The sequence below is a fragment of the Lutra lutra genome, chromosome 10 (genome assembly GCF_902655055.1).
Source record: "Lutra lutra chromosome 10, mLutLut1.2, whole genome shotgun sequence".
In the NCBI taxonomy this organism is placed as follows: domain Eukaryota; kingdom Metazoa; phylum Chordata; class Mammalia; order Carnivora; family Mustelidae; genus Lutra; species Lutra lutra.
This window is the reverse complement of record NC_062287.1, coordinates 97476446-97500702: the sequence shown is the minus strand read 5'-3', so window position 1 is coordinate 97500702 and position 24257 is coordinate 97476446. Positions and strand designations below refer to the sequence as shown.

Here is a 24257-nt window from a genome sequence, read left to right as displayed (position 1 = left end):
TCCTTCCCTCAAAAGGGCTGCCTTTGGCCAAGTCTTCCAAAGGCTCCAGATCTGTCCCTAGCTGCCTCCAGGAGCCTGGTGTCTATCGGCACAGAAAGAAAACCAACTTCACAGCCCTCAGATGGTGAGAAAGGTTGCCCAAACCACCCAGAGCCCAAGTTAGAACTGTGAGCCGTGAGCTGAGCTCAGCATCTGGTCTTTTTTTCCCCAGTTGCTTTTCAGTCCTTTTAATCCTCAAGTCATTCCATTTGGCTTGAGATGGAAGTGCCTGTCCCTCAGGGGGCTCACGGGAGTGATGATCCCAGTGTTAAGCGCCCCAGCAGGGCAGCAGACCTGCCAGCTACCGGACTACCTGATGGGGGAGGGGAGGGTCACTTCTGCCACGTTTAAAGAGCACCTTGAGGAGCTCCTGGGGAAAGCAGCAGAACAAGCTCTACTGAGCTCAGTAAGAAGTTCTTAAACCTGGAACAGGTTTACCTTACAGTCGGGAAACAATGTGGTGGTCCATAAACAGGAAGGGAAATCCTTCCCCTCCTTCTCAGAGTAGACTAAATTCCATCCGGCAACCCAAACAGAAAGATGCAGACGCCCAGCAGCTAGAAAACGCTAGCTTTATACAGAACTCCCCTGGGGGAGTTGCGGGGAGGGTCAGGTGCCCGTCTCCACCTCCACCACTTCTGCCCAGGCGCTGAAGGCCATGTCCTTATGGATGAGCACCAGGCTGGAGGCAGGGCCTGGCTCCTCAGGTACCACAAAGCACTTGTCCTGGCTCTCAGAAATGGTGACCTCAAAGACGTCCTGGGCTGCGGAGACGTCCTGTTCCCCACCGGTGTCCAGTTCTGGCTCAGTCTGCAACAGTACCACAGTGGGCTCAGAAGCAGTGGGAGGCACACAGGGTGGGCTGGCGGGTGCCCCAGGCTGGTGACTGAGTTGGTGCCGCTTGAGGCTTTGGGGGAGGGTGTAGCCCATGCCGCAGGTGGGACAGCGGTAGGGCTTGTCGGCCAGGTGGGATTTGAGGTGGCGCCTCAGCTTGGTAGCCAGCGTGTAAGCCCGGCCACACTGGGGGCAGGAGAAGGGCCTCTCTCCCGAGTGCAGACGCTCATGAGCGCGCAGCGTGTGTGGGTCTCGAAGGGCCTTCCCGCACACGGGGCACAAGTAGGCCTCCCCGGTGTGCGAGATAAGATGGCGCCGCAGCTCAGGCAGCTGGGGAAAGGCATCCGCACAGTGCGGGCAGCGGTAAGGGCGCTCCCCTGTGTGCAGTCGCAGATGCCCACGCAGGTTGCCCCGCTGACGGAACGCCCGGCCACAGTGCGGGCACAGGAAGGGCTTCTCCCCCGTGTGGAGCCGCATGTGGTTCCGCAGGGAGCCCTGGTTGGCCAAGGGCCGCCCACACACAGGGCACGGGCACGGGGGAGGGGTAGCTGGCACCTGATGGGTCTTGCGATGCAACCGCAGGGAGGGCCGGCGGGCAAAGGCCTTGCCACACTGGTCACAAGCAAAGGGCCTGGCACCTGAATGTACCACCTGGTGCTCTTTGAGGTCTCGCCGGGTGCCATAGGCCTTGTCGCATTGTGGGCAAGGAAAGGGCCGCACCCCGCGGTGACCCAACATGTGGGCTTTGAAGCTCTCCTCGGAGCTGTAGCTCTTGCCACACTCAGTACAAAGGAAGGGCTTGTGGCCCGTGTGCACAAATGCGTGCTTCTTCAGGTGGCACAGCTGCAGGAAGGCCTTGCCACACTCCCCACAGCGGTACCGCCGCCTCTGCTTTGGGGAGCTTCCTGCTGGGCCAGGAGGGCTCCGCAAGCGTGCAGGGAAGCCAGGGGGCTGCTGTTCTTCAGCCTGCTGGGCCCCAGGCTCTGACGTCTTTTCTCTGGGCGGGCACTGACCACAGGGGCCACGTAACTTCCTGACCAGGTAAGCATGCAGCTGGTTGCCCCTGGCAGAAGACGAGCGACTGGCCTCACTGCTCTCTGGGCCCTGCTGGGGAGCAGAGCTGCTCGGAGGCTCAGGTGGCTCCTGTGTCTGGGGTGGGTCCTCCTCCTCCCTGCCACCATCCTGAGGGGGCAGACCAAGTGCTTGGCTCTCCTTGGAAAGTTGATCCTGGGTTTGGGGCTTAAGTCCAGAGCTTACTATACTCTCTCCCTCAACGCTGGGGGGTGACTGGTGACCAGGATCTGCAAAACAAGAGCAGGGTGCTAGGGTTAGGAGAAACTGTAACAGGTGGTAGCAGTGGTGTTACCAGGGAATCTTAAGAATATGTGTCTCCTCCTACTCAGCCCCTAACTTCAGCAGGGGCAAGGACACCAATCTCTTCCTTGGAACATGAACCACAGGCTGTGCTTATCTTCATGTCCAGTCTCAGGTGCCTCCTGGGGAAGCACTCTTGGGAACCATGGTGCTCCAAACCTCCAGCGTCCTAGAGAAGGCTATCCCAGAGGTCCCTATTCTCCCTCTAAAGACACACACTTAGGATGAATGAGGCCACCATCTCTTCACCTCAGCTCATCTGAAAATAAACAGACCTCCACCCCTACCCCAAGTAGAAGAAACATAAGAAATTGGAAACCTTATACACAGCTTGCTGTCTTCATCAACATGACCTTACTATTCCAGAAAACTTACTCAGGAAGATAAAAGTTGCAAGTACTGATACTGTTCATTCTAAGGAAAAGACCCATACTCTGCAACAGAAAGCATCAAAAGACAGGTTATGCCCCCAAGACTCTTTGAGCCTCTTGCCTGAAAATTCTAGCCTGGGGTCCATGGATCCTCAACAATTATGTCATGATCCTTTATTCAATCCCGTCAGGCCCCGCCCCCACTCCACACTGAAAGACCCACCTTATACCAGGCTTCAAAATGTCAATAAATACTCAGGCTTCACCCTTCCCCTCAGAAAACCTACTAACACTTTAATGTTCTCCTTTATCTCCGTGAACCAAAGCTTTGCTTTTGTCTTGTCAACAGGGTGTTCTGGTGATAATCTGAAAAACTAGCATCTATTTGCCACATACCTGTCCAAGGTTCTGCTGCATCTTGCCCTGGAGAGTCCACCTCCTGCTGAACACCAGAGTCCACTTCTGTCACCACAGCCATGGCTGCCTCTTCCTCTAGGCCGGGCTCAGTGGGACTCAGGCCCTCGGAGGGAGGCTGGGGCCACAGCAGCAACTCAGAGCCCGGCAGTACGACCCGGTACACCTGCAGATGGAGCTTCTCGCTGACCCACACCGGGGCCACGTTCCCCTCACTCTCCAGCCTGCCCCGCTGCACCAAACTGCAAAGCAGAGGAACAGCTAGCTCAGGAGACCCTCTTCAGGTGGCCCTCCCTAAAGTCCCAGCTGCTGGCAGGCCGAGTCCTAAAGACCCCGTGCCCTTGGAACACTCACTGCAAAAACTCACTGGGCGGGGGATTACAGTGGGCTTCTGGTTCTGTCTCATGCCATGACAGAAAGCCTCAAAAAGGACCATCTTCACTACATACTCTCCTGGAACTTACCTGGTCCAGCCTGAACTCTGCTCACAAGCACACACGTCTCCCCATGGGCCTAGTGACACGTCCTGAAATAAACCAATAAGAGTCCTTCTCCCATGTGTTTGGGGGGACCAGGGTTGGGGGTGGGGGAAGGATGTAACCTTTCCTGAGACAGATCTAACATGAAACCCCTGGAAGGTTAATGGTCTCTGGTTCTGCCTTCACAGGACTGTGTTGTCTGATGTTTCAGCAAATAAAGACCAAAAGACTACCCCCCTCACCTCCCTCCCACTGTGTGGAGAATTACTAAATTGAACACAATACTGCCTTCCAGCGAGGACCAACCAAAAAAAAGAGTAAGAGGTACATCACCTTTTCTTTTTAAGACCTGTTATGCAACGAAATCCTTGACCTGCACTATCTCAACTATTGCTCCAAATAACCCCAAAAGATTCAAATAAAGAAAAAACCGGCCATCCCTTTATCTTACAAATGAGTTGAATGAGACCCGTCATTTCACCAGCTAGGTGACAAAGCTGGGATTTGACTCCACGGCTTTTTAATTCTAAACACCTCTGCTCTTGGCTTTCGTCACTCCTGACACCATAAATGTGGCTTTCAGGAACTTTCTGCACCTGCTTCCTTAACTATCGCAAGTGAGGGGGAGAGACAGTCCTGGAGCGAAGGGCCAAAACTATGGCCTATGTCTTGAAGTACCCTGGTTTTTCTAACGAACTGAAGAAGGCCCAGAGATGACTGAACCGCTTCCAAAATTTCAGTCAGGGAGAAGACAAGTCCTAGCCTTCAATACCTCCTCCTGCCGTGGTTTCACTTCTTCACCCTTCTGCTCCGAGACAGACTCCTCTTCCAGCGGCCCCCAGAGCAGTCCCGGCTGCAAGGGGGCCCCGACACACCAGACCCCTAAGCGCAGCTCCTCGGCGAGTGAAGGGCCAAGGGCCAAGCCCCGGGGCAGGCTCTTTAGAGCGAGGACGGCCCGGGTCAGCCCGGGCGGGAAGTCTTTGAGGCCCCGAGCACAGCCTTGTCCAGAAGGGATCCATCTCAAGTCCGGGCGCGGGTCGGGAGCTGCAGGGAGATGGGGAGGCAGTGAGGGGACGGCCCGAGAGGTCGTGAGGGTGGGGACAGGTGCGAGGGGAAACCGCAGATCCGGTTAGGCCTCGGCAGTCTGAGGGATCTGTAAGGGCTCTACGTGGACAAATCGGAGGTTTGAGGGGGTTTGAGGACTCTAAAGTCCCCAGAGACTTCTGAGGGCACGGTGAAAGATCCCGGGCTAGGGAAGAAAAGTGCCTGTGGTAGATAGAGAGTTGACCAGGCAGGGAACGTTAAGTCTATCTAAGGCCAGGGCCGAGGGTCGGAGACACCGCAGGTCACTAACCCAACTGCAGTTTCTCGCCCTCAGAGAGCAGCTCCTCCGACTCTTCCATCCCTCCAGAAAAGCCTCCTTCCGCCGGAAGTGAACGTCTTCTTCTCCGCTCCTCCCGGAAACAGTCATTGGCTTCCAAATTTCCCGTCGGGAAAGAATGCTAAGAGTCAGACTCATCGGTGCACAGATCCGGGAGTTGGGGAATACCGGCGAGGCAAAACTCCATCCGGGAACATTAAGAACCATAGGATTCCAGAGGACCATCAGGGATTCCAGCATCAGAAAAGCGGAACTAATTGTTCCAACCACCTCTTTTGGGAGGGACGGGCCGGACACTTATGCTGTTCTCCCTTCGAACCCATCCACCACCACCCCCAGCCCCGCCCCGGCACTTAGGCCGGCACGTGCAGGAAGTGGGAGGGGATCCTGGAAAGCCATATTTGGACCGGGCAGCGAACCGGAAGTGGGTCGGAGGTGTGGCGGAAGTGGTTGGGGAGTGAGGCGCCGGGGAGGGGGCGGTTCGCGTTCTACTGCGGAGCCGGATGTTTGCCGAGCTTTGACAGGCGTGGCAGAGGGAGCAGTACCCGACCACGGTGAGCTGCAGGGCGTGGGGTCTTCCTGGGTGGTGGGGGGCGGGGGGAAAGGAAGGGACTAGACAGGTCACCGGAAGGGACAGGGTCCGGAGGGGGATGATCCGAGCAGATCCGAGGGTGGGAGCAGGAGTGGGATGGGGCCTAGAATCCTGGCTTTCCCACTGCAGGGATTCAGCCCCATTCCCGGGTCTGCAATAACGGGACTGAGTTTCCTTCGCTGGTTTCCTCCTGCACTTCCCAGAGCAGAGTCCAGGTCAGATCGCAGTCATCTAGCAAGCCGATGGGAAGGGGAAGTCTCTTTGATCTGATCTGGCGAAACTCTAAGAACAAGAAATTTGGGGGAAGTATTCCAGCCTGCCACTAACTAGGCCACGGTTTCATCTCTATTTCTTAATCTCTGCAATGAGATAGTTACACCCAGTAGGGGTTTTATAAACCCTGAAGCTCTGGACAAACGCACTTGTAGTTGAAAGCCTTGCTGTTGTGTCGTGGGATTTGCATTTTCGCAATTCTGGGGCCCCAACCAGGAGGATGATTCCAGTGCCAGAGAGTACGATTTCAAGTTGTTATCTGAGCTCTTGCTGAAGATAAGGGGAGAGGCTTTACTTTATCTTTTTATGGGCCTTTTCTGAACCTTCAGGATCACATGAATGACACTCATTTAGAGAAGTTTTGAGGAATTGACGTGCATCAAGAGACCACCTTATACAGACATAGATTAAAATTTTGACTCTGCTGTATGACCTACCTAAACAATTTGCTTATTTTTTCTGGTCCTCACTTTCCTCTAAGAGTAAAATGGACTTAGTAGTAAACCTCACTGGTGCTGTTGTGAAGTTAAAAGATAATTTGTCTACTTTATGGTGCTACATAGGCCCTCAACAAATACTGGTTCTCTTCTCCATTTAGGAGATGGTTTCATTCATTCAGTCATTCAACAAATGACAGCATCTATGTGCTGAATAGGTCAGGAAGTCTTAAATGGATTCTCAGAGGGACTGTGAGCCCCTTAAAATTGCATAAAAGATTTCATGTGTGTGCTGGGTTTTCTTAGGGAAAATACCCACAGATTTCATCAGAATTTCAGAGAAGTCCAGAGGTTAAAAACTATGCCTAGAAGGATTCTCAAAGGTTTTTGTATAAGTAGGTGTTTTACCTATACAGAAGGGAAATACTAATCTCAGAGCAGGGAATATTTTGCACAGAGCGGAACAGTGCTTGTAGGTGTCTGGAGCCTTAGGCGGCCAGGATACTTCATTTCCACCGCTTTAAATTAGAATTTCCCCAAGCCAGCTTCCCTCACCTTCCCACTGAGGGAGCCAAACTTCAGGACTCCCAGAGGGAAGCAGCTGTGGGTTGGAGGCCAGTCTGGCTGGGAGATGGAAACAACTGTGATTAGTTTTGCTGGAAAAGGAGGTTATGGAATGGGGGCGGGGGTCAGTTCTGAAGAACAGACAAAGTAGTGGAGTTCCTGGAAAAGAGGTGGAGTTCAAGTCCAACTCCCCTTTAGAGGGTGTCCCTCTCCTCTCACACATACTTCAGCTCGCAGCTGTTCTTTCTAATCCTGTTGTTCGCTTTAGTGCAAGTGTTTTAGAATACTGGAGAGTTCTGTTTCTGGGAGGAGCCTGTGCTTCTATAGATAGGGAAATTTAAGTCTAGTTAGGAAAAAGACTTACCCAGTGTCTTTGCAACTCATTGGCTCAAGCAGGACTATAATCCAGTTCTCCACAGACCTCATCCCCTGCCTTTTTCATTGTGTCGGACACCTACGGTGTGCGGAGAGACTTCTTGGGGTAGCTGTGGGCAGGGCGAATGGGCAGTTGGGCAGTGCCTGGACAGTGACAGAAGAGAAGGCACAGAGAGAAGGTTCAGGCCTAACGGGGGTTACTGTGAGCTGAATTCCGTCCCAGTTACCCAGTGGAGTCCCCTTTTTGGGGGACTACTCACAGCCATCTGGCTGAATGGAAGAAGGAGTGATGAATCAGGAGTGGATTCCGCGGCTTAGGGTTGCCTGCATTGGAGGCTTGAAGGGAGTGGGTGAGATGGGGCATGGGGCACAGCAACACTCACTGGGAGAAGTGCGTGGCCGAATAAAAGAGGGTCATCTTTCTCTGCGCTCATGAAAGGGACTTATGTTTTGGTGGTATGCAGCAGGAGAGAATAAGGGTAAGAGGCTGGAGGAAAGGAAGAGAAAGGTTTTTCGGTTTTTGGTTTTTGTGTAGCCTTTTGGCTCTTTGGCTGCTTGGCTTTGGCTCAGGAGCTTGGAATGGCTTTTGCCACTGAATCAGCGCGGTTGCCCTGGTAACAGGGTGGTTGTTGCTAGGCACAGGGAGCCGGTTTACCATCCAGAGTCCTCAGCTGTGAGGTGACGCGTGCCGGAGGTTGTCATGTTGCCTCAGAACCCAGAGGTGTTCAGGCTCTGGATCCTAGCTGGCACTTCTCCCCTCTTCTCCCTCCCCATGCCTGGTCTTGTTTTCACTCTTTATCTGTCCTGCCGATTCTCTGACCATATATGTCATTTTTGGACTCCAGGAATGTAGTGGGCTTACAGCAGCCTCTTCTCTGGGGCTGCACCGAGTGGACTGAATCTAATCCGAGAAGAAGCTGCTCCCCTGGGGCTTCACGCAGCCACATCCTTACTACCAGCCCCAGACCTGGGCAAACCCAGCTTTGGCATCCAGCTTCTCTCCCTCTCAGTCGGCTCTAGCTACGGGTCTGGTTTTCACCTCCTGTGACTCAGCGCTCTGGAGGCTGTGGGCTTCCCCCTTCCCCATCTGTGCTTCGCCAATCCTTGGGGCAGTGTCTTGACCTTTCCCATCTTAAAACTGGTGTCAGGAGCTCCCTATCTATAGGAGTGGGCTCGGGAGCCCCCAGGATGTTACAGATTGCCTGCTGTGACCGGCAGGCAGATTCCAGCCCTTGCTTCCTTCCACCAGCCTTTTCTGTCCTGGTGCAGACGCAGCTGGGCACCTCGACCATGGCCTTTCTTCTGGGACTCTGGGGTCTCTGGCCACCTTCTCTTCCCTGGGCCAAAAGTGAGAGGTGCAGTAGCCAGAGCCACAATTAACCTTTTTCACAACGGGGGTTTGGAACATCCCTGTACACCTTAGATGCTTGCAACATCTCACCTCTGTAACCGTTGGCGCCTGGGATGCTTCTGTGCACAATGACTCCTGAGGAGAGGGGCATGGACTTTTCTACCCTCTGCAGCTGGGACTGCATAACTGTACCAGATGGGTGGTGGGCAGCACAGGGCCTGGCACGGCTCGTCCCTAGCCAGCTGGAGGACCTGAGGGCAGGCCCCAAGCTGCACCATCCTCTGCCCCAGCTGCCTTTTCTGGCAACATGCCTAAACTGCGGAGAATCCGGGGCAACATGGAGCTCTTGGCCAGGATGTGATGCGTTGAGGAACAGGAACAGGGGAGGCTGGGGGAGGAATGAGTGAGAGCAGGAGGGCTTGCTGTAGCAGGTACAAGGGAGTACAGGGTACAACCGCCCACCCCCGGTTTCTCTTCAGGTTCTGTGGAGTGAAGCTGTGGGGGACAGGCCTGGTCATGGACCCGCTTTCAGAGTTGCAGGATGACCTGACCTTGGATGACACTAGCCAGGCTCTGAACCAGCTGAAGCTCGCCTCCATTGATGAGAAGAACTGGCCCTCGGACGAAATGCCCGACTTTCCTAAGTCAGGTGGGCGCTTCTGGATCTCAGGAGGCCTTCCATGCCTTAGAAGGGGAGACTCCAGGCACCTGGGTGGCTCAGTGGGTTAAGCTTCTGCCTTCAGCTCAGGTCATGGTCTCAGGGTCCTGGGATCGAGCCCCACATTGGGATCCCTGCTCAGCGGGGAGCCTGCTTTCCCCCCTCTCTGCCTGCCTCTCTGACTACTCTCTCTGTCAAATAAAAAACTAAAATATTAAAAAAAAAAAAGAAGGGGAGACTCCCTTCCTATTGAAGGGAGACCCCAGGGGAGCAAGAGGAGGACAAGCAGAGTAGCCCCAGGGTGGGGCTGGGAGCACAGGTCCCACCGAGGGGAAGATCAGAGAACACGAGTCTCAGGGAGAACACTGCCAGCCCCCCCAGCTTATCCCTGACTTTGCCGTGTTCCACAGATGACTCCAAAAGCAGCTCCCCGGAACCTGTCACTCACCTGAAGTGGGATGACCCTTACTACGACATCGCCCGGCACCAGATTGTGGAGGTGGCAGGTGAGCACACCCACAATAGCACCTTTTACCTCCTGGTCTGCACTCCCAGCCTGAGGAAGCCTGGCCCTCGTGCCACAGGGGGAGAGATGGGGCTGGGGCAGGGCCCAGGGACCCTTCCTGTGGTTTCACCCCTGACCCTGGGGCTCCTGAGTACAATTTTTAAAAATCACAGACTTGATTGTGATGGCTGCTTGGTCTCTCCCCCGGCAGTCACATCCTGACCTCTGACCCCGTTGTCTCTGTTGGCTGATGGTATGTGGGAGGCAATGTGGTTTTGTGCCTTGAAGTTGGAGAGTGGTTTGTTCCCAGCTTTGCTGTCTGAGCTCATTTCTTCCTCACAAGGTTGCCGAGAGGATTACAGCAGCAAATGTCTGTCAGGGCCTAGCCGGGAGTCAGAACATAATGGACCCTGAATAAGTTGCTAGTAACCTCCCTTCCCTTTGCCCTGATGTCCACTTTTCCACCCCATCAGTTACTGGGGACCAGGGAGGTACTGGTTCCTTTTGGTGAAAAACCTACCTCCAAGGAAGTCTGGAACGGCAGAGCCTCCTTCTAGAAGTGAGGGGCCCCATGACCCCCTGGAAGCATCAGGTTTCTGGCAGATGTGCTACTGTGCTGAGCGTGGGAATGGAGCTCTCCTTGGGGCTAGGCCTCAGTGAGCTCCCACTTTCTTGTTCGTAACACAGAATGCAGAGCAGGGGAGGTAGCAAGGATGTTGGTGATTGATTTCTGCCCTTAGGGTCCTACTACTACTAGAAGAGGAAACCAGAGTGGTAGGATTCTCTGTCTTTTCCCTAATGGTTGTCTGTCCTCACTGGTGAGGACAGGCAACTGTAAGCCACAGCATGGCCTTGCACTGAGGCATTGGGGCAGGCAGAGGAAGCCAGGCAGCGCGTGGCCTGGAGCCCAGTGGCACGGGCTAAGGGGGCCCTGCAGGCATCTGGCCATAGGGAAGCCACAGGGAACTCTAGCTCTTCGGAATGCCAGGCTCCAAGAGGGACGGGGCCGTTGAAAGAGTTGCCCCTCATGTCAGCAGTGTTTCCGTGGCATTTGTGTTCCTGCTGCCTGCCCTGGCCTGAGTCGGAGGCCTCGGCTTCTTTTACCCCTGCAGCAGTAAGGTTGAGAGTTCTTTCTGGGCCTGGTCCTCACCTGGGGACCAGAGAGTCACCCGAAGGTTTCAGAAGGTTTCTCTCCTCACTTCCCTAAATGGACCTGCCTGGGGTATGGGGGTGGGTATCTGATGAGATATAACATAGTTTCTATCCTCCTAGCTGGTGTGGCCAAGACACCAGGCAGAGCAGGGGGGACCTGCCCCCAGCCAGGCCCCGAGTGACCCCTTTGCTGTAGCATGTTTCTGTTTCCCCAGGGTGTGATGAGCCTGAGGGGGCCCAGCCAGGTAGGTGTGTTCCTGGCTGTCTGTGCTTGGCCTCTGGGCTGTGGATCAAGAAGGGCTGTTGGTAGAGGCTGGGGGGCAGGGGGGGCAGTGGTGTGGCCGCTTAATTGCAGCCCCATTCCTGGGAGCTGGGAGCTGGTGGTACCTGGGAGCCAGAAATAGCAAAGTGTTTTTATAGGAGGTTTGACAGGGGGTGCCATCTGGGGACACCTCCAGAGCCCAAAGGGAAAGGGGCTCCTGGGGACTGAGAGGCCATGTCCTGTGGGGAAAGGCTGGCCTTAGTGCTGGCTCAGGGCCCCTCTGGTGGGGGTGTCCCCATGGCTGTGTCTTTCTGACTGCTGAGAAGAGTTTGGATGTCATTTGATGAGACTATGGTGATGTCCTTCCCGGGAGGCCAGTTTCCCAGCATTAGAAACTGGAGAAAGAGCCCATATTGGACCAGAGGGCAGGTGTGAGGTGTCGTCCCCAACTCGTGTGTAGCCTGCGTCCTCCATGCTGGTGGTAGCTGTCCGGCTCCACCGTCAGATTTGACTCAGTCCGAGTGGGTTCTTAGCAGTGTTGTGCTGGCAAATGTTTAACAGTTCGCTCTCCGGAAAGGGGAAGAAAGAGGACTATTATTTATTTGTAGCATTTGTAATTTCTACCACAGCAGATTCCAAGCACTAACCTGACGTCAGCTGGCTGCAGTATTCCCAACCATTGAGCAGTTTGACGAATGTGGGAGCCGGCCCCAGCTCCCCAGCTCCGCCCCCCCCGGCCCACGCTGCAGGTCGTGCGCAGTCGGTGGCTGGTCCAGCGGTTCTCAGCCTGCCTGCGGGAGGACGGCGCTGTTGCTGATTAACCCCCAGGCCGGCCCGGAACGGTCCTGATGGGTGTCCGGGGAATGCAGAGGCTCCCTGCCCGGGCAGCTTGCTCTTTTCCTGGTGCTTTCCACAAGTGCCTCGTCTTCTCATCGAGCCCTCGCCCCCAGTGCCCTGGAGACAGCAGGGCTCCCAGCTCCTCTCCTCTTAGGCTGTTCTCTCCTGAGGTCAGGAGGGAAGTTCCTTTTCACACTTGCTTTGCGTAGCGACATATTTGCCCTGTGTGCTGGCGGGTGCCAAACCACCCAAGAACTTGAGCAACGGGACTGCACTCCAGGGAGGGGAGGACGGCGGCTAGGCCCTGGGGTCACCCGCGTCTTGTTCCTTGCTTGTCTGAGAGTCTTGCTGTCCAGAACCTTACCGATCACCCTTTTTGCCCCCATCCGCATCCAACAGAATCCAGCAGGCACTTTTCAGCCCTGTGGTCAGCCTGGAGGACTCAGTGAGGAAAAGCACACATTACTTCAATCAGGGAGCAGACAGTCCAGTGAATGGGGTTCTTAGAACTGTTCAGAGTCCTCTTTGAGAATATGAGTGATGTGGACCTCTTAGGGTATGTGTGCGTCGTATTTTTCATTGATCATCATGACCTTGGTGGAGTCCCGGTTGAGAAAGCAAAGTTTCGCGTTTATGAGGTGTCGAGGCCAGCCGAGGAAGCCTCGGGCCCCAGCCCCTCACCTCGATTGCTTGTTTAACCGGTTACCAGCTCTTTAAATTCCACAGCCCTGTGAGCTCGGACTTCCTTTCCTGGCTAAGCCCTCAAACCTGCCAGCCAGTGAGGGCTGCCTCCGTGTTGGGGGAAGGATGAAAAGAATCTTTTGGAATGCCCCTTGCTCCTCCCTGCATTTTCCCCCTCATTCTGGGTCTTTCCTCCACTTAGAGGGGAGGAGGCAGATGTCCCTCCCCTCACAGGCTCATGGCAGAAGGCCCAGAGGTTTCTGAGGTTCCAGATTATGCATGAGGCTGGCTTGACCAGACTGACCCTTTGTCCCTCCTTCACCAGTCTGCTCCTTCTCCTGTCAGGGCCTACGGGAAGAGCTCAGAACAGGCCTGAGAGCCACGCCCATTCGGCTGGAGGGAACCCAGCAGCTCAGGATCTAGGCGAGGGTGTGACAGAAAGGAGGTGGCATCTGGTTCTTCAAAACGGACTGTTTGTTGGATCCAGCTGCACCTTCTCGGGTGGCTTGCAGAGGCTTCTCTGCTCCTAAGTCTGGAGCACCTCTGTCCCAGGCTTTGGGAAACTGTCTAAAGCGGTCTTGTAACCTAGATATCATGGTGAGCAAACTCTGAAATAGAACCAGGCGTGCATTGTAATGCTGACCGCTGACTTTGTGTAGGCTTCCAGCACAAAGGTTTCTCGAATACCTGCCACAGGCTGGCCTCGGGACCAGCACTAGAATTTCTGAGATGGGTGAGATGTGATCCCTGCTCATAAACCAGTGTAGGGGACAGGCACATAAACAATTCTGCAGAAGAGTCAAAGTGTCACAACAGAGATGGGAGCCCTGAAAACGTTTCAGCTAAACTGTCTGGGGAAAGGAAGGAGGAGCGGACACAGGCTTCTGGGAGGAGATCATGCCTGGAATGAGTCTTAAGGGTTCCGAGGAGTTAGGCTGGAGAAGGGTTGCGGAATTGTCTTGAGAAGTTCTGTCTGGCAAGAGAAACAGCAGAGGCCCAAAGCTGCCTGGTGTGGACTGGGTTGCAGGCACATCAGTGTTGGAAGTGTGCATGGTGTCGAGCCTGGAGAGTCCTGCAAGTCATTCCAAAGAACATCTACAGGGTGGTGGGGGTGGGGGCAGATTGTTTATCTGGGGTGGAGTTCAGGAGGAAAGGAGGATTCAAGGCAGGAGAGTTGCGGGCAGGTAAGTGTTCGTCATTCTCCAAAGCTAGAAGTTGGGGCAGCTTTCAGATGGAAGAGCAGAGCCTCTCCCTAGGCTTGGGGTATTTTGGGTGGAGATGGGCTGGTTGGAGGGGCTGATCTAGAGGTTGGACATGGTAGTCAGACTGCTGGCAGTGAGGTGCTGAATCAGGCCAACGCACCAAGCCATGCAGCCAGCAGGGCCTGGGGCCACGCTGCCCACATTCCAGAAGCCTCCTTCAGCCCCTCTGATGAGTCCTGCCTCAGCCCTGCAGAAAAGGGTCAGAGCCTTGGCAACCACTTTGGAAAAGTACTGACTCCTGGGTTAAGTCACTGACCGAGAAGAAGCATCAAGATCATGGTTTACTAAATACGGAGAAGGACACTCAGCAAGGCATTGCGGGGAGGGGTGGTCCTTAGTCCGCAGAGGTGGGTGGAGAACACAGTCCATGCATTTCATGTGTTATATAAGTATTTTCATTTGCCTCTGAAGCAATGGCAGTTAGGCAGTTGTGGTTTGGTGTCCTTGGAGAGGCGTGAAGGTAAAGATGCAGGGAGGGTTCTTGGGACATGGAGTGGGGACCAAGCCTTGTCCTTATCGAGCTTTGTTTGGTGTCCCTGGTCTGTGATGACCCTGGAAGAGCATCTCACCTTGGAGGGCAGTAGCTCCCCGGCTTCCCAACAAAGCCAGATGATCAGACCATCAAATAGTGACCAGTTTTAGATGAACACCCCTGAGCGATTACAGCCAAACAAGCATTTTTCCAAAGCATTACAAATGCCTCTGAACTCCATGTTCTGTTGAATATCCTTAATGAGAAAGGATATGATTTTTAGGAATGTCCAGAAGTCAGAGCCAAGTGTGGTTATAATCCTAGTAATAAAATCAGGAAGTGCTGCTAGTGGTCAAAAATGAGACCAGTGTCATTACTCCCATGTTCTCCATGGCCTTGGACTTGCCGAGAAGGCAGCATCAAGACGCTTTCCAAATGCATGCTGCTGAGAGGGGACGCTTCTGCAACAATCATGGGCTTTTAAGATGACTGTTTGGCAAGGTCACAATTGCTTGGGTGGGTGTGACTTTCAATTTTTTTAGTTAACCATTTTAAAATGCGCAATCTGTGCTATTTCAGACCTTCACAGTGGGGTGCAGCCACCTCTGTCTAGTCACACAGCTTCATCCCTACCCACGCCAGGTCCTGTAACCAGAAACAGCCAGTCCTTAACCTCCCTCCTCCCAGCAACTGGCAGCCACAGATGTGCTGTGAATTTGCCTATTCTAGATAACTCCCATAAATGGAGTCATACAATAGGTAGCCTTTGGGGTGTGGCTCCTTTCACTTAGCTCACTTAGCATCCTGTTCTCAGGGTCCATTCACAATGTAGGATGGATCAGTACTTCATCCTTTTTTGTGGCCAACCCACATCCCTCTGCATGGATAGACCACATTTCCTTTAGCCATTCGCGCATTGATGGGCGTGTGGGTGTTTCCTCCAGGTGGGTCTTTGAGTTAACGTTATTTTTTTAGACCCCAGCTCAGTAGCCCTGAGAGCAGCCTGTCCCTCTTTCTTCAGCAACACATGCCTGAGTGCAGACAGCTGCCCAGGCTGTGTGTCGGCCACTCTGGCCCCTCTACCACGTGGCATGGGTCTCTGGGCCTGGCACCCTTTAGTTCCTCGCCCCACTTCTCTCCGTTGATCTTCCACTCACCGCTCAACTTTCTCTACACCTAGGAGATGACAAGTATGGGCGGAAGATCATTGTGTTCAGTGCCTGCCGGATGCCTCCGAGCCACCAGCTGGACCACAGCAAACTTTTGGGGTGAGTACCCACAGGGATGGTGGTGGGACAGGTGACCAGACCCCCCTCCCCTACCATTGCCTGATGCCCAGTGGTACCCAGAGGTACCAAGCTGCCTCCCTCCACGCCTCTCCTCTCCTCCCAAGGGAGCTCTTCTTTACATTTTGGGGAGAGCACTGGGCTAGGCGTCGTCCGACCTGTTTCTAGTCCGGGGAACTGCAGCCTTGGCAGGTGTCTTCATCCCTCACTGAGGGCGTCCAAATGCAGCCCTCCTTCCTTGTAGGGGGAGATAGTGCCCACAAACACTGTCCCCCGGCGCGGGCTGGTGGGGACGACGTGTCGCTTGTGCTGTGCTTACCGTTCATCATTTACATGAATGATTTGGGGTTTTTTGTGCCAAATTTGGTGCCAGTGGCCTCCGTACCTGTCTGGGTCCTGTTGGCAAATACGTGTACTAGCTCTAGAAATTGAATGCCAGTCTGAAAGCTGATCGAAAGCAGGAGTTCTGTTCTTTCCCATTTTTTTTTTTTTAAGATTTTATCTATTTCACAGAGAGAGACAAGGGGGAGGAGCAGAGGGAGAGGGATAAGCAGACTCTGTGCTGAGCACGGGGCATGACATGGGACTCTATCTCACAACCCTGAGATCTCGATCTCACGACCCTGAGATCATAACCTGAGCCGAAACCAAGAGTCAGAGTCTTAACCAACTGCACCGCCCAGGTGGCGCCTGCCAGACCCTGCTCTGATGAGCCAGCGCACTGCTGGCACGTGCCCGACCTCCATGGAGGCAGAGCCCTAGCAGACTTCTCCTGAGGCCTCTTTGTGTGTGTGCAGTTAGCGTGTTGCACGTCTTTCCTCGTCTCTTTAAAGCACTCCCCGAAACTGAAGGTGGCTGCGCTGCCCTTACCAGCTCTTCGGGATCCTAAATGGTTGTGTGTGAGTGTGTGTGGGTGTGTGGGTGTGTGGGGAGGGGTCAGGGACAGTCTGTGTGGGGGGGGCGGTGTGGGTGGGTGTGTGGGGGTGGGGGTGGTGGTGTGTGTGTGGGGGTGGGGAGGGGTCAGGGACAGGCTGTGTGTGGAACAGAGTAGGGGTGGGAGGGGAGGGGTCAGGGACAGGCCAGGGGTGCGGCTGCAGAAGGGGAAGGGCCTGATGAGCCAGGCCTGAGGCTCTCCAGCCTTGTGGGAGTTTTCTGTCAGGCTTCCAGAGCCCTTCTCCTGTCGCCCCCCAGCCAGGCAGGCAGAGCCTTGTTGAGGCCCATCACATGGCCCAGCCAGGAATAGGCCAGGGAGCTCAGCCTGAGGGCGGCTGAGTCACACACCCTACCCTTCGGTTTCACGCACAGGGACTGAGTTGGCAGGTGACAGACTCCTGGCCAGATAATAGTCGGAGTGGGAGGAAGTCAGAGGAAGGAGATGGGAAAGCACCCAGGTTTCAGGAGAGCGCTTGCTGAGTGAGTCCGCTCCACTCTTCCTCTGACTTCTGGAAGCCCTCCGCCATCTGTCCTGTCTGTCCCCCCATCCCTTCCTAGAGGGGGTCTTCCTGCCCCCCCTCCCCAGCCTGCAGGGCAGCACTTTCCTCGCTGGTCAGTTTCATTATTGCAGCCAAGACCTTTCCCCGCCGTCCAGCCACATTTGGGGGTTGGAAGAGAAAGTGCCTGAAGCTTGGATTCAGAAGACCAGTTAAGCTTCACTCTGCCTCTTACCAGCTGTGTGTTTGGGGGCAGTTCTCTTTTGAATCCTATAAAAATAAGAATTGTGCCCACCTCACGGGGTTGTCGTGGGCATTTGGTAAGATAATATGCATGAAATGCCATCATATACATTTGTAAAGTACTACAGATTTCAAGGATTTAAAAAATTATAAGTAGCTTTAAAGAAAAAATACAGACAATGATAAATAAAATCTCCCATGAACCTACCACCCGGAGAGAAAACTACAGTTAATATTTTCGTGTATTCACCTATTTTTTTTCTATAATGTAAACAAATCTTTGTGTAGTCACCTCTATCTCCCATAACGTTACCTTCTGAGCACTAAACACACTTCCAAGACATCTTTTTTTTTTTTTTAAATTTTTATTTATTTGACAGAGAGAGATCACAAGCAGACAGAGAGGCAGGCAGAGAGAGAGGAGGAAGCAGGCTCTCCGCCGAGCAGAGAGCCCGATGCGGGGCTCGATCCCAGGACCCTGAGATCATGACCTGAGCCGAAGGCAGCGGCTTAACCCGCTGAGCCACCCAGGCGCCCCCCAAGACATCTTTTAAAAACATGTTATTGGTGGGGCGCCTGGGTGGCTCAGTGGTTAAAGCCTCTGCCTTCGGCTCAGGTCATGATCTCAGGGTCCTGGGATCGAGTCCCGTGTCGGGCTCTCTGCTCAGCAGGGAGTCTGCCTCCTCCTCCTGTCTCTCTCTGCCTGCCTCTCTGCCTACTTGTGATCTGTCTGTCAAATAAATTTTAAAAAATCTTAAAAAACAAACAAACATTGGCATGCTCCTTGACGAATTTTCAGAAACTGAATACACTCATCCACACCCACAGACCTCCCTTTTTTCTTCTAGCAGGTTCCCCAGAGGGTAAGCACTCTCTTGACACCTGATTTCACAGATTGCTTCTGTTTGCAGAAACATCCCGCAAGGTGTCCTATTTCTAGACGGCCTGTAATGTATTTAACCAATTCCCTCTTCCTGAACAGTTAGCTTGCTGCTCAAAAAATGTATTTCCATTGTAAAACAGGCTGCTGTGAACAGCCTTCTACAAAAACAGTTCTGCTCATTTCCGATTGTTCTTTAGGGTGACTTCCTGGACATATTTTTACCGGGTCAAAGAGCATGGACTTTTTTTTAGCTTCTGATAAACATCACTTTATTGCCCTCCAAAAGGTCATAACATCCAGCAAAGGATGACTGTATTGTCACTGCAGTTTTTGCTGTCTTGTAGTTGCAGAATGCTGTCTTTTTATGTCACAGCCCTTTGTAAGCTGTGGAGTTTTCAGTGTGCCCAGGGCTCGGTTACCGTGGAGCAGTAATCATCCAGCTTTAACACTGCGCATGCCTGCCTGTGTGGTCAGGTCAGCAGGGTGAACTTGTAGTTCAGCTCCAGGCTTCAGAGCAAGTTGGGTGACTCTGATTTAGCATTTAACCTCTCTGAGCCTCACTGGCCTCACGTTGAAGGAGGGGATAATCAGCCCCAGCTGTTACGAGGAAGGCATGAGATAATGTATGTGGAGTGCTTGGCAGACACTAAAAGATAAAATGTTGATGAATGGGGGCGCCTGGGTGGCTCAGTGGGTTAAGCCGCTGCCTTTGGCTCAGGTCATGATCCCAGGTCCTGGGTTCGAGCCCCACATCGGGCTTTCTGCTCAGCGGGGAGCCTGCTTCCTCCTCTCTCTCTGCCTGCCTCTCTGCTTACTTGTGATTTCTCTCTGTCAAATAAATAAATAAAATCTTTAAAAAAAAAATATTGATGAATGGTGTCTGTCATCATCATGATCGCCTCGGGGCGGTCCCATAGGGAATGTTACTCCCATTTTTCTGCAGGGTATGCGAGAGGGCCCCAGTTCCAGTCCTGGTTTCCTGGTTTCTGGCTGGGGCTGCTGTTCTCATTCTTCTTCCTCCGCCCAGCCCAGCCGCCACCCGGAGCCTTCTCTGCACAGTGGAGCGGGTGATTCCGCAGCCGGAACAGGCAGTGCAGGAGAGGGGCTCCTGGGGAGGTGGAGGATGGACACAGGGGACGCTTGCGGTGCCAGGCCGTGCCTCCAGGGCCCCCCCAAATCGAGGCTAGCCTGAGTGGGGCTTTGCTCTTGTAGATACCTGAAGCACACGCTGGACCAGTACGTGGAGAGCGACTATACGCTGCTCTACCTGCACCACGGCCTGACCAGCGACAACAAGCCCTCGCTCAGCTGGCTCCGGGACGCCTACCGCGAGTTTGACCGCAAGTGGGTTGGGGCCCGGGGGCAAATGGCTGTGGACCGCTGCCCTCTGCCTGCTCAGGATCTTATTCCATGTGGGGGGGGCGGGGTGGGGGGAGGAGGCACGTCCCCCTTCCCCCCACCTCCACCCCCAAGCCCGCCCTGGGTAAAAGCAAAGAACCTGAATTTGGAACCTCCTAAGCTTAAATCCCAGTCTCTGTACTTCCTTGCTCTGTGACCTCTCTTGAGTCTCTGTTTCCTAGTCTGTAAAATGGGACAACCATGGCACTTACCTCTCAGGCCTTCCCTGAGTACGCAGATCAGAAAGTGCACTCAAAGAACCTAGCTCTGTGCCTCTCGCACCACACTCGTTGCTGAGTTCCTGGTGTCTCTCTGCAGGTACAAGAAGAACATTAAAGCCCTGTACATCGTGCACCCCACCATGTTCATCAAGACCCTGCTCATCCTCTTTAAGCCCATCATTAGGTGAGGAGGCTGATTGGGGAGGACAGCAGCCTCCCCGTGCTTCCCTTGGAACTCTGAATCAGACACCTGAGGCAGCCAATCCTTCTGGGGACAGGCCTTCATGGGGCCCAGCTGTGTCTGATCTCGGGGGGCTGCTGAGGGGGAGGTGGAAGCCTGCTGAAATGGACCCACCGGTGCCTACCCATGCCCTTTATTCTGCCGGCAGCTTCAAGTTCGGGCAGAAGATCTTCTATGTCAATTACCTGAGCGAGCTGAGCGAGCACGTGAAGCTGGAGCAACTGGGAATCCCTCGCCAAGTGCTCAAGTGAGGCGGGGGCTCAAGTGCTTGCCAGGCTCGCAGGGGCCGGGGGACATGCCAGCCAAGGGGGAGGGAGCTTCAAGTAGCCCCGGATGAGCAGAGGAGGTGAAGGTAGTGACGAAGAGCCTGCGCAGGGGTCGGAGAGCACGGGTTCAGGTCCCCCTTCTGTCACTTAAAGAGCTCTGTGACTGCAGCCCCTCAGCCCTGCCTGGCTCGGTCGTGTGTCGTGCAGGGCTGCCAGGCGGCCTGGGTGAAGTGACCCTGTGCAGCCGCACAGGGAGCGCCTGACGAACGAGGGTTGCCAACGTGACTGCAAAGTCAGGTCAGCGGCCTGACCCTCCCATCTGCCTCCCCAAGGTATGACGACTTTCTCAAATCCACACAGAAGAGCCCTGCCACCGCTCCCAAGCCCATGCCGCCACGGCCCCCTCTGCCCAACCAGCAGTTCGGGGTCTCGCTGCAGCAGTGAGTAGGGGAGAGGCGGGCAGGCCTGGCCAGTGGGGGCCGCAGAGGGCGGCAGACCCTGCTCACTGCCCTGTTCCTAACAGCCTCCAGGAGAAGAACCCAGAGCAGGAGCCCATTCCGCTTGTGCTCCGGGAGACCGTTGCCCACCTGCAGGCCCACGGTGAGTGCCAAGGCTGCTCGCTGGCCACAGGGCCTCCAGGACCTGCCCCTTCCCCTTCAGCCCTGACCCCAGGCCCCTCCTCAGCTCGGCCTCCCAGGTCCCCTCGGGAAGCTGCAGGGGAGGGCTGAGAGGCCGCACGTGCACCGGTGCCTACACCGACCCTGTCTGGAGCCCCGAGACTGAGCGGGTCCAGGCGTCTACACCCTGCCCTGGAGCCTAGACTCACCGGGGCCCCGCTGTTCCCCAGCTCTCACCACTGAAGGGATTTTCCGGAGGTCGGCCAACACCCAAGTGGTACGGGAAGTACAGCAGAAGTACAACATGGGTGAGTGGTCAGGGGCTGTGCCCGGGGTCACAGGGCCAGTACGGATCCTGGGGCGCTGGTGAGCTGGGGACATGTATGTGACTGTGAGGGGGCCTCTGCGCCCCTGTGAGCAAGGGCCCCATGTTCTGTTCCTGCTAGACATTCTGTGGCATTTGGCCCGACTGCAGGGGTCCCACTCCTGCCTGGCTGTCCCAGGCCTGCTGCCTCATCCGTTAGGCTTCCGGGTCCCGGGTTTCAGGAGTCACTATAGTGCATACTGGGGGACCCAGTTTTACCCGGTCCCCTTGTCACAGAGCAAGAGGGGAAGGCCTATGCGAGAGGAGGCTCCACAGTGGGGTGGGGGCTGCTGGTGCAGTGGGCTCTGCTTAGCCCCCAGGTTAGGCCCACTCCCCCCCCCCCCCCCCCCCCCCCCGCCCTAGGGCTGCCAGTGGACTTCGACCATTACAATGATCTGCACCTGCCCGCGGTCATCCTCAAGACCTTCCTCCGGGAGCTTCCTGAGCCCCTGCTCACCTTTGACCTGTACCCCCACGTCGTGGGCTTCCTCAGTGAGTGCCCCCGCCCTTCCCTCCCCTGCTCTGTGCTGTTTCTGCTGGGTTGGGGTCAGGCCTGGACTCAGAGCAGGCAGGTTTGGCCTGTCCGCCAAGAAAAGGCTGCGGGGGGCGGTCTCGGTTCTGGCTTGTGTTCCCGGTTGCTGTGACCCGGGCCCTGGTTCCTTGCAGACATTGATGAGAGCCAGAGAGTGGAGGCGACGCTGCAGGCACTCCGGGCGCTGCCTGAGGAGAACTACCAGGTGCTTCGTTTCCTCATTGCCTTCCTGGTGCAGGTGAGACCAGGGCCTCTGAGATGCGCCCGGAGGAGGGCGGGAGAAGAAACCGCCAGCCCACCGCTCCTGGGCATGGGAAGCAGGGTCCGTGGCTTCCTGCTGGAGCGCCCCAATTCCCTCCACAGATTTCTGCCCACTGTGACCAGAACAAGATGACCAACACTAACCTGGCTGTTGTCTTCGGCCCTAACCTGCTGTGGGCCAAGGATGCTGCCATCACCCTCAAAGCCATTAATCCCATCAACACGTTCACCAAGTTCCTTCTGGATCACCACGGGGAGTTGTTCCCCAGCCCTGACTCCAGGGGCCTCTGAGCTCTGCCCTGCTGCCCCTTCTCGGAGAGCCCCAACAGGGACTCTTCCTCCTGGCTTCAGCCTTACGGGAGCGTGGGGCTCCTGCCCAGGAAGGGGCCGTGAGGCCCTGGGACCTGGAAGCTGGGGCCAGCCAACTGGGCAGCTCTTCCTCCCACTCTGTCCAGCCCTCCTCACCAGCCCCGGAGGCCGCGCTGTAACTACGGGACATTATTCTCTGCCTTATACTTCTCACTGCCTCCTTGGATCCCTGGCTCCTAGCCAGGCTCTGCAGCGCTGGCCTTGGCTCTTCCAGCGGGAAGAAGACTGGCCCCAGCAACTGCTTCCCCACTTTCTCCTGCCTCTCCTGCCTCTCTTCTCCTGGCTACTGCGGAGGCCTAACTCCCTGCCAGCTGGGCTGGTAGCTGGGCCTGGTCCTCCCCTTCTGGCCACTGGGGAATAAGCAGCTGAGCTGGGCTGGCTTGGGCCCGCCCTACTGAGGCACCTCCCTGCCTGGGTGAAGGCCTGTGTGCGACCACCTGCTCCTGTCCTCCCCTCTAGAGGTTCAGCCTTGGGTGTTGACATGGCTAAGGACTGGCAAGGCCGGAGTCTGCTTCCTGCTTCTGCCTGCTTCTCTTGCACACATCCTGGGTCAGCCCTTCTCAAGTGATACTGCCCCCAGGATGTCCCAACCCCCTGGTTCTGCCAGGACTGGCAGCTTGGATGATAGGGTTGAGCCCAGCATCCATTTGAAACAGTCACTCCATTCCTGCCCCAAAGCCCCCAGTGTCTGGTTGGGCCAGTGACAGTCTCAGCCCCCCATGCCTTGCCTCCCCTCTCTTCCCACTTGCACAGATCCTCAGCCTAATTGTGGACAGATCTGTGGTGGGGTCACAGATCACACTAGTCCCTGCTCTGGCTGGAAGCGACTCAGTGCCTCCGGACCTGTGGCTTCTTCCTCCAGCTAGTGACTCCTCAAGAGGCTGAGCAGAGACCTTGCTAATTAAGTTAACCCCTGCTGGGGGAGTTCTAGCAACGTCCCCCAGGGTCTCTGGGCCCCAGGGCCCTGTCATCTTTCAGAAAACCTGGACATGGATGATTGGTACTCATTCCCACTGTGTTCCTTAGAATTACACACCTTCCTGGTGAACGCTGGGGACCCCACTTCCTGCAGCCTTGTCCCCTGGCAGCAGAGGGAAGTACCTGCACAGTGGCCCTGCCCCCCTAGCCTTGTCCAGAGCCTGTACTGTGGGGGCCCTCATGGACCAGCCCAGACCCAATCTGTACTGTGGGTGTGGCCTGGGCCCTGACCTCACTGGGTTCTCCCCCCAGGACGGTAGCACGTCAGGACTCCCGTGGGCCTGGAGTAGCTGTTGGTTCTGTGTGGCTCCCTGCGTCTCTGGCCTGAGTCAGGCTTCTGCTTTCTGTCCTCCTTTGTCTATCAGGTGTTCTGCACAGCCCCATTTACTGGGGAGCCTCGTAGATCTCTCTGATCTTTCTCGTGTCCCCTGTCCCACTGGTCTTACCCGGGGGAGGGGGAGAGTACTGTGAATCAAGTGTTCACATTCACGCTTAGTAACTTCTAGGCACCAATCATGTATTTCATCTTTGCACTTTTTGTATTTCAATAAAAAAGGATGATGGAACACTGCCCACCTGGACGTTAGGGAGCATGCCCGGAGGCTCAGGACGGCAGGAAGTGTGTGGTTGTGGAAGCCGAGCAGGTGGGGCCTCAGGAAGTCCCCTCTGCAGTCCACCTGACCCCGTCCTTGTCTCGTTCCCTTGGGAGTGGGTATGAAGCCGCTTTCTGACATCGCCCAGGCCTGAACGTGTGAATGGTGACCCCCACATTGCTTGTGTGCAACATCCCAATGGGCTGGCAAGGGCAGTGTCCCATGACCAAGGCCTCTTCTGGTCCTGAACAGAGGGGACTGT

The 24257-nt window shown here is 55.3% G+C and overlaps 2 protein-coding genes across 4 annotated transcripts; one reads left to right on the top strand and one right to left on the bottom strand.

Annotated features, from left to right (window-relative positions):
• Positions 1 to 594: 594 nt before the first annotated feature.
• On the bottom strand, positions 595 to 5207 carry ZNF408 (zinc finger protein 408). The gene is made up of 5 exons (XM_047691407.1): positions 4866 to 5207; positions 4284 to 4555; positions 3497 to 3558; positions 3015 to 3274; positions 595 to 2174 (listed from the first exon to the last, which is right to left on the bottom strand). The coding sequence occupies exons 1-5, from the start codon at positions 4912 to 4914 to the stop codon at positions 649 to 651; spliced, it is 2169 nt and encodes a 722-aa protein (XP_047547363.1). The 5' UTR covers positions 4915 to 5207; the 3' UTR covers positions 595 to 648.
• Positions 5208 to 5320: 113 nt separating this feature from the next.
• Positions 5321 to 23968, top strand: ARHGAP1 (Rho GTPase activating protein 1). Of its 3 annotated transcripts, none has more exons than XM_047691411.1 (14): positions 5321 to 5444; positions 8950 to 9133; positions 9553 to 9648; positions 11015 to 11044; positions 15494 to 15581; positions 19368 to 19499; positions 19872 to 19958; positions 20164 to 20262; positions 20614 to 20721; positions 20805 to 20881; positions 21129 to 21206; positions 21626 to 21754; positions 21929 to 22032; positions 22158 to 23968. In XM_047691411.1, exons 2-14 carry the CDS (start codon positions 9001 to 9003, stop codon positions 22344 to 22346), a joined length of 1350 nt encoding a protein of 449 aa, XP_047547367.1. In that variant the 5' UTR covers positions 5321 to 5444; positions 8950 to 9000; the 3' UTR covers positions 22347 to 23968. The 3 variants fall into 3 exon arrangements, with proteins under 3 accessions (XP_047547367.1, XP_047547368.1, XP_047547366.1); XM_047691410.1 differs by having other exon boundaries at positions 5337 to 5446; positions 8964 to 9133; XM_047691412.1 differs by lacking the exon at positions 11015 to 11044 and having other exon boundaries at positions 5322 to 5444.
• Positions 23969 to 24257: the final 289 nt, after the last annotated feature.

Bases quoted from the DNA above. Each gene is read 5' to 3' on its own strand.
- ZNF408 (XM_047691407.1), bottom strand. From the start codon at position 4,914: ATGGAAGAGTCGGAGGAGCTGCTCTCTGAGGGCGAGAAACTGCAGTTG. The intron at 4,556-4,865 runs GTTAGTGACCTG...ATCTCCCTGCAG, and splicing joins GGGCGAGAAACTGCAGTTGG to CTCCCGACCCGCGCCCGGAC. The intron at 3,559-4,283 runs GTATTGAAGGCT...GGTTTATTTCAG, and splicing joins TGAAACCACGGCAGGAGGAG to GACGTGTCACTAGGCCCATG.
- ARHGAP1 (XM_047691411.1), top strand. From the start codon at position 9,001: ATGGACCCGCTTTCAGAGTTGCAGGATGACCTGACCTTGGATGACACT. The intron at 9,134-9,552 runs GTGGGCGCTTCT...CGTGTTCCACAG, and splicing joins GCCCGACTTTCCTAAGTCAG to ATGACTCCAAAAGCAGCTCC. The intron at 21,755-21,928 runs GTGAGTGCCCCC...GGTTCCTTGCAG, and splicing joins CCACGTCGTGGGCTTCCTCA to ACATTGATGAGAGCCAGAGA.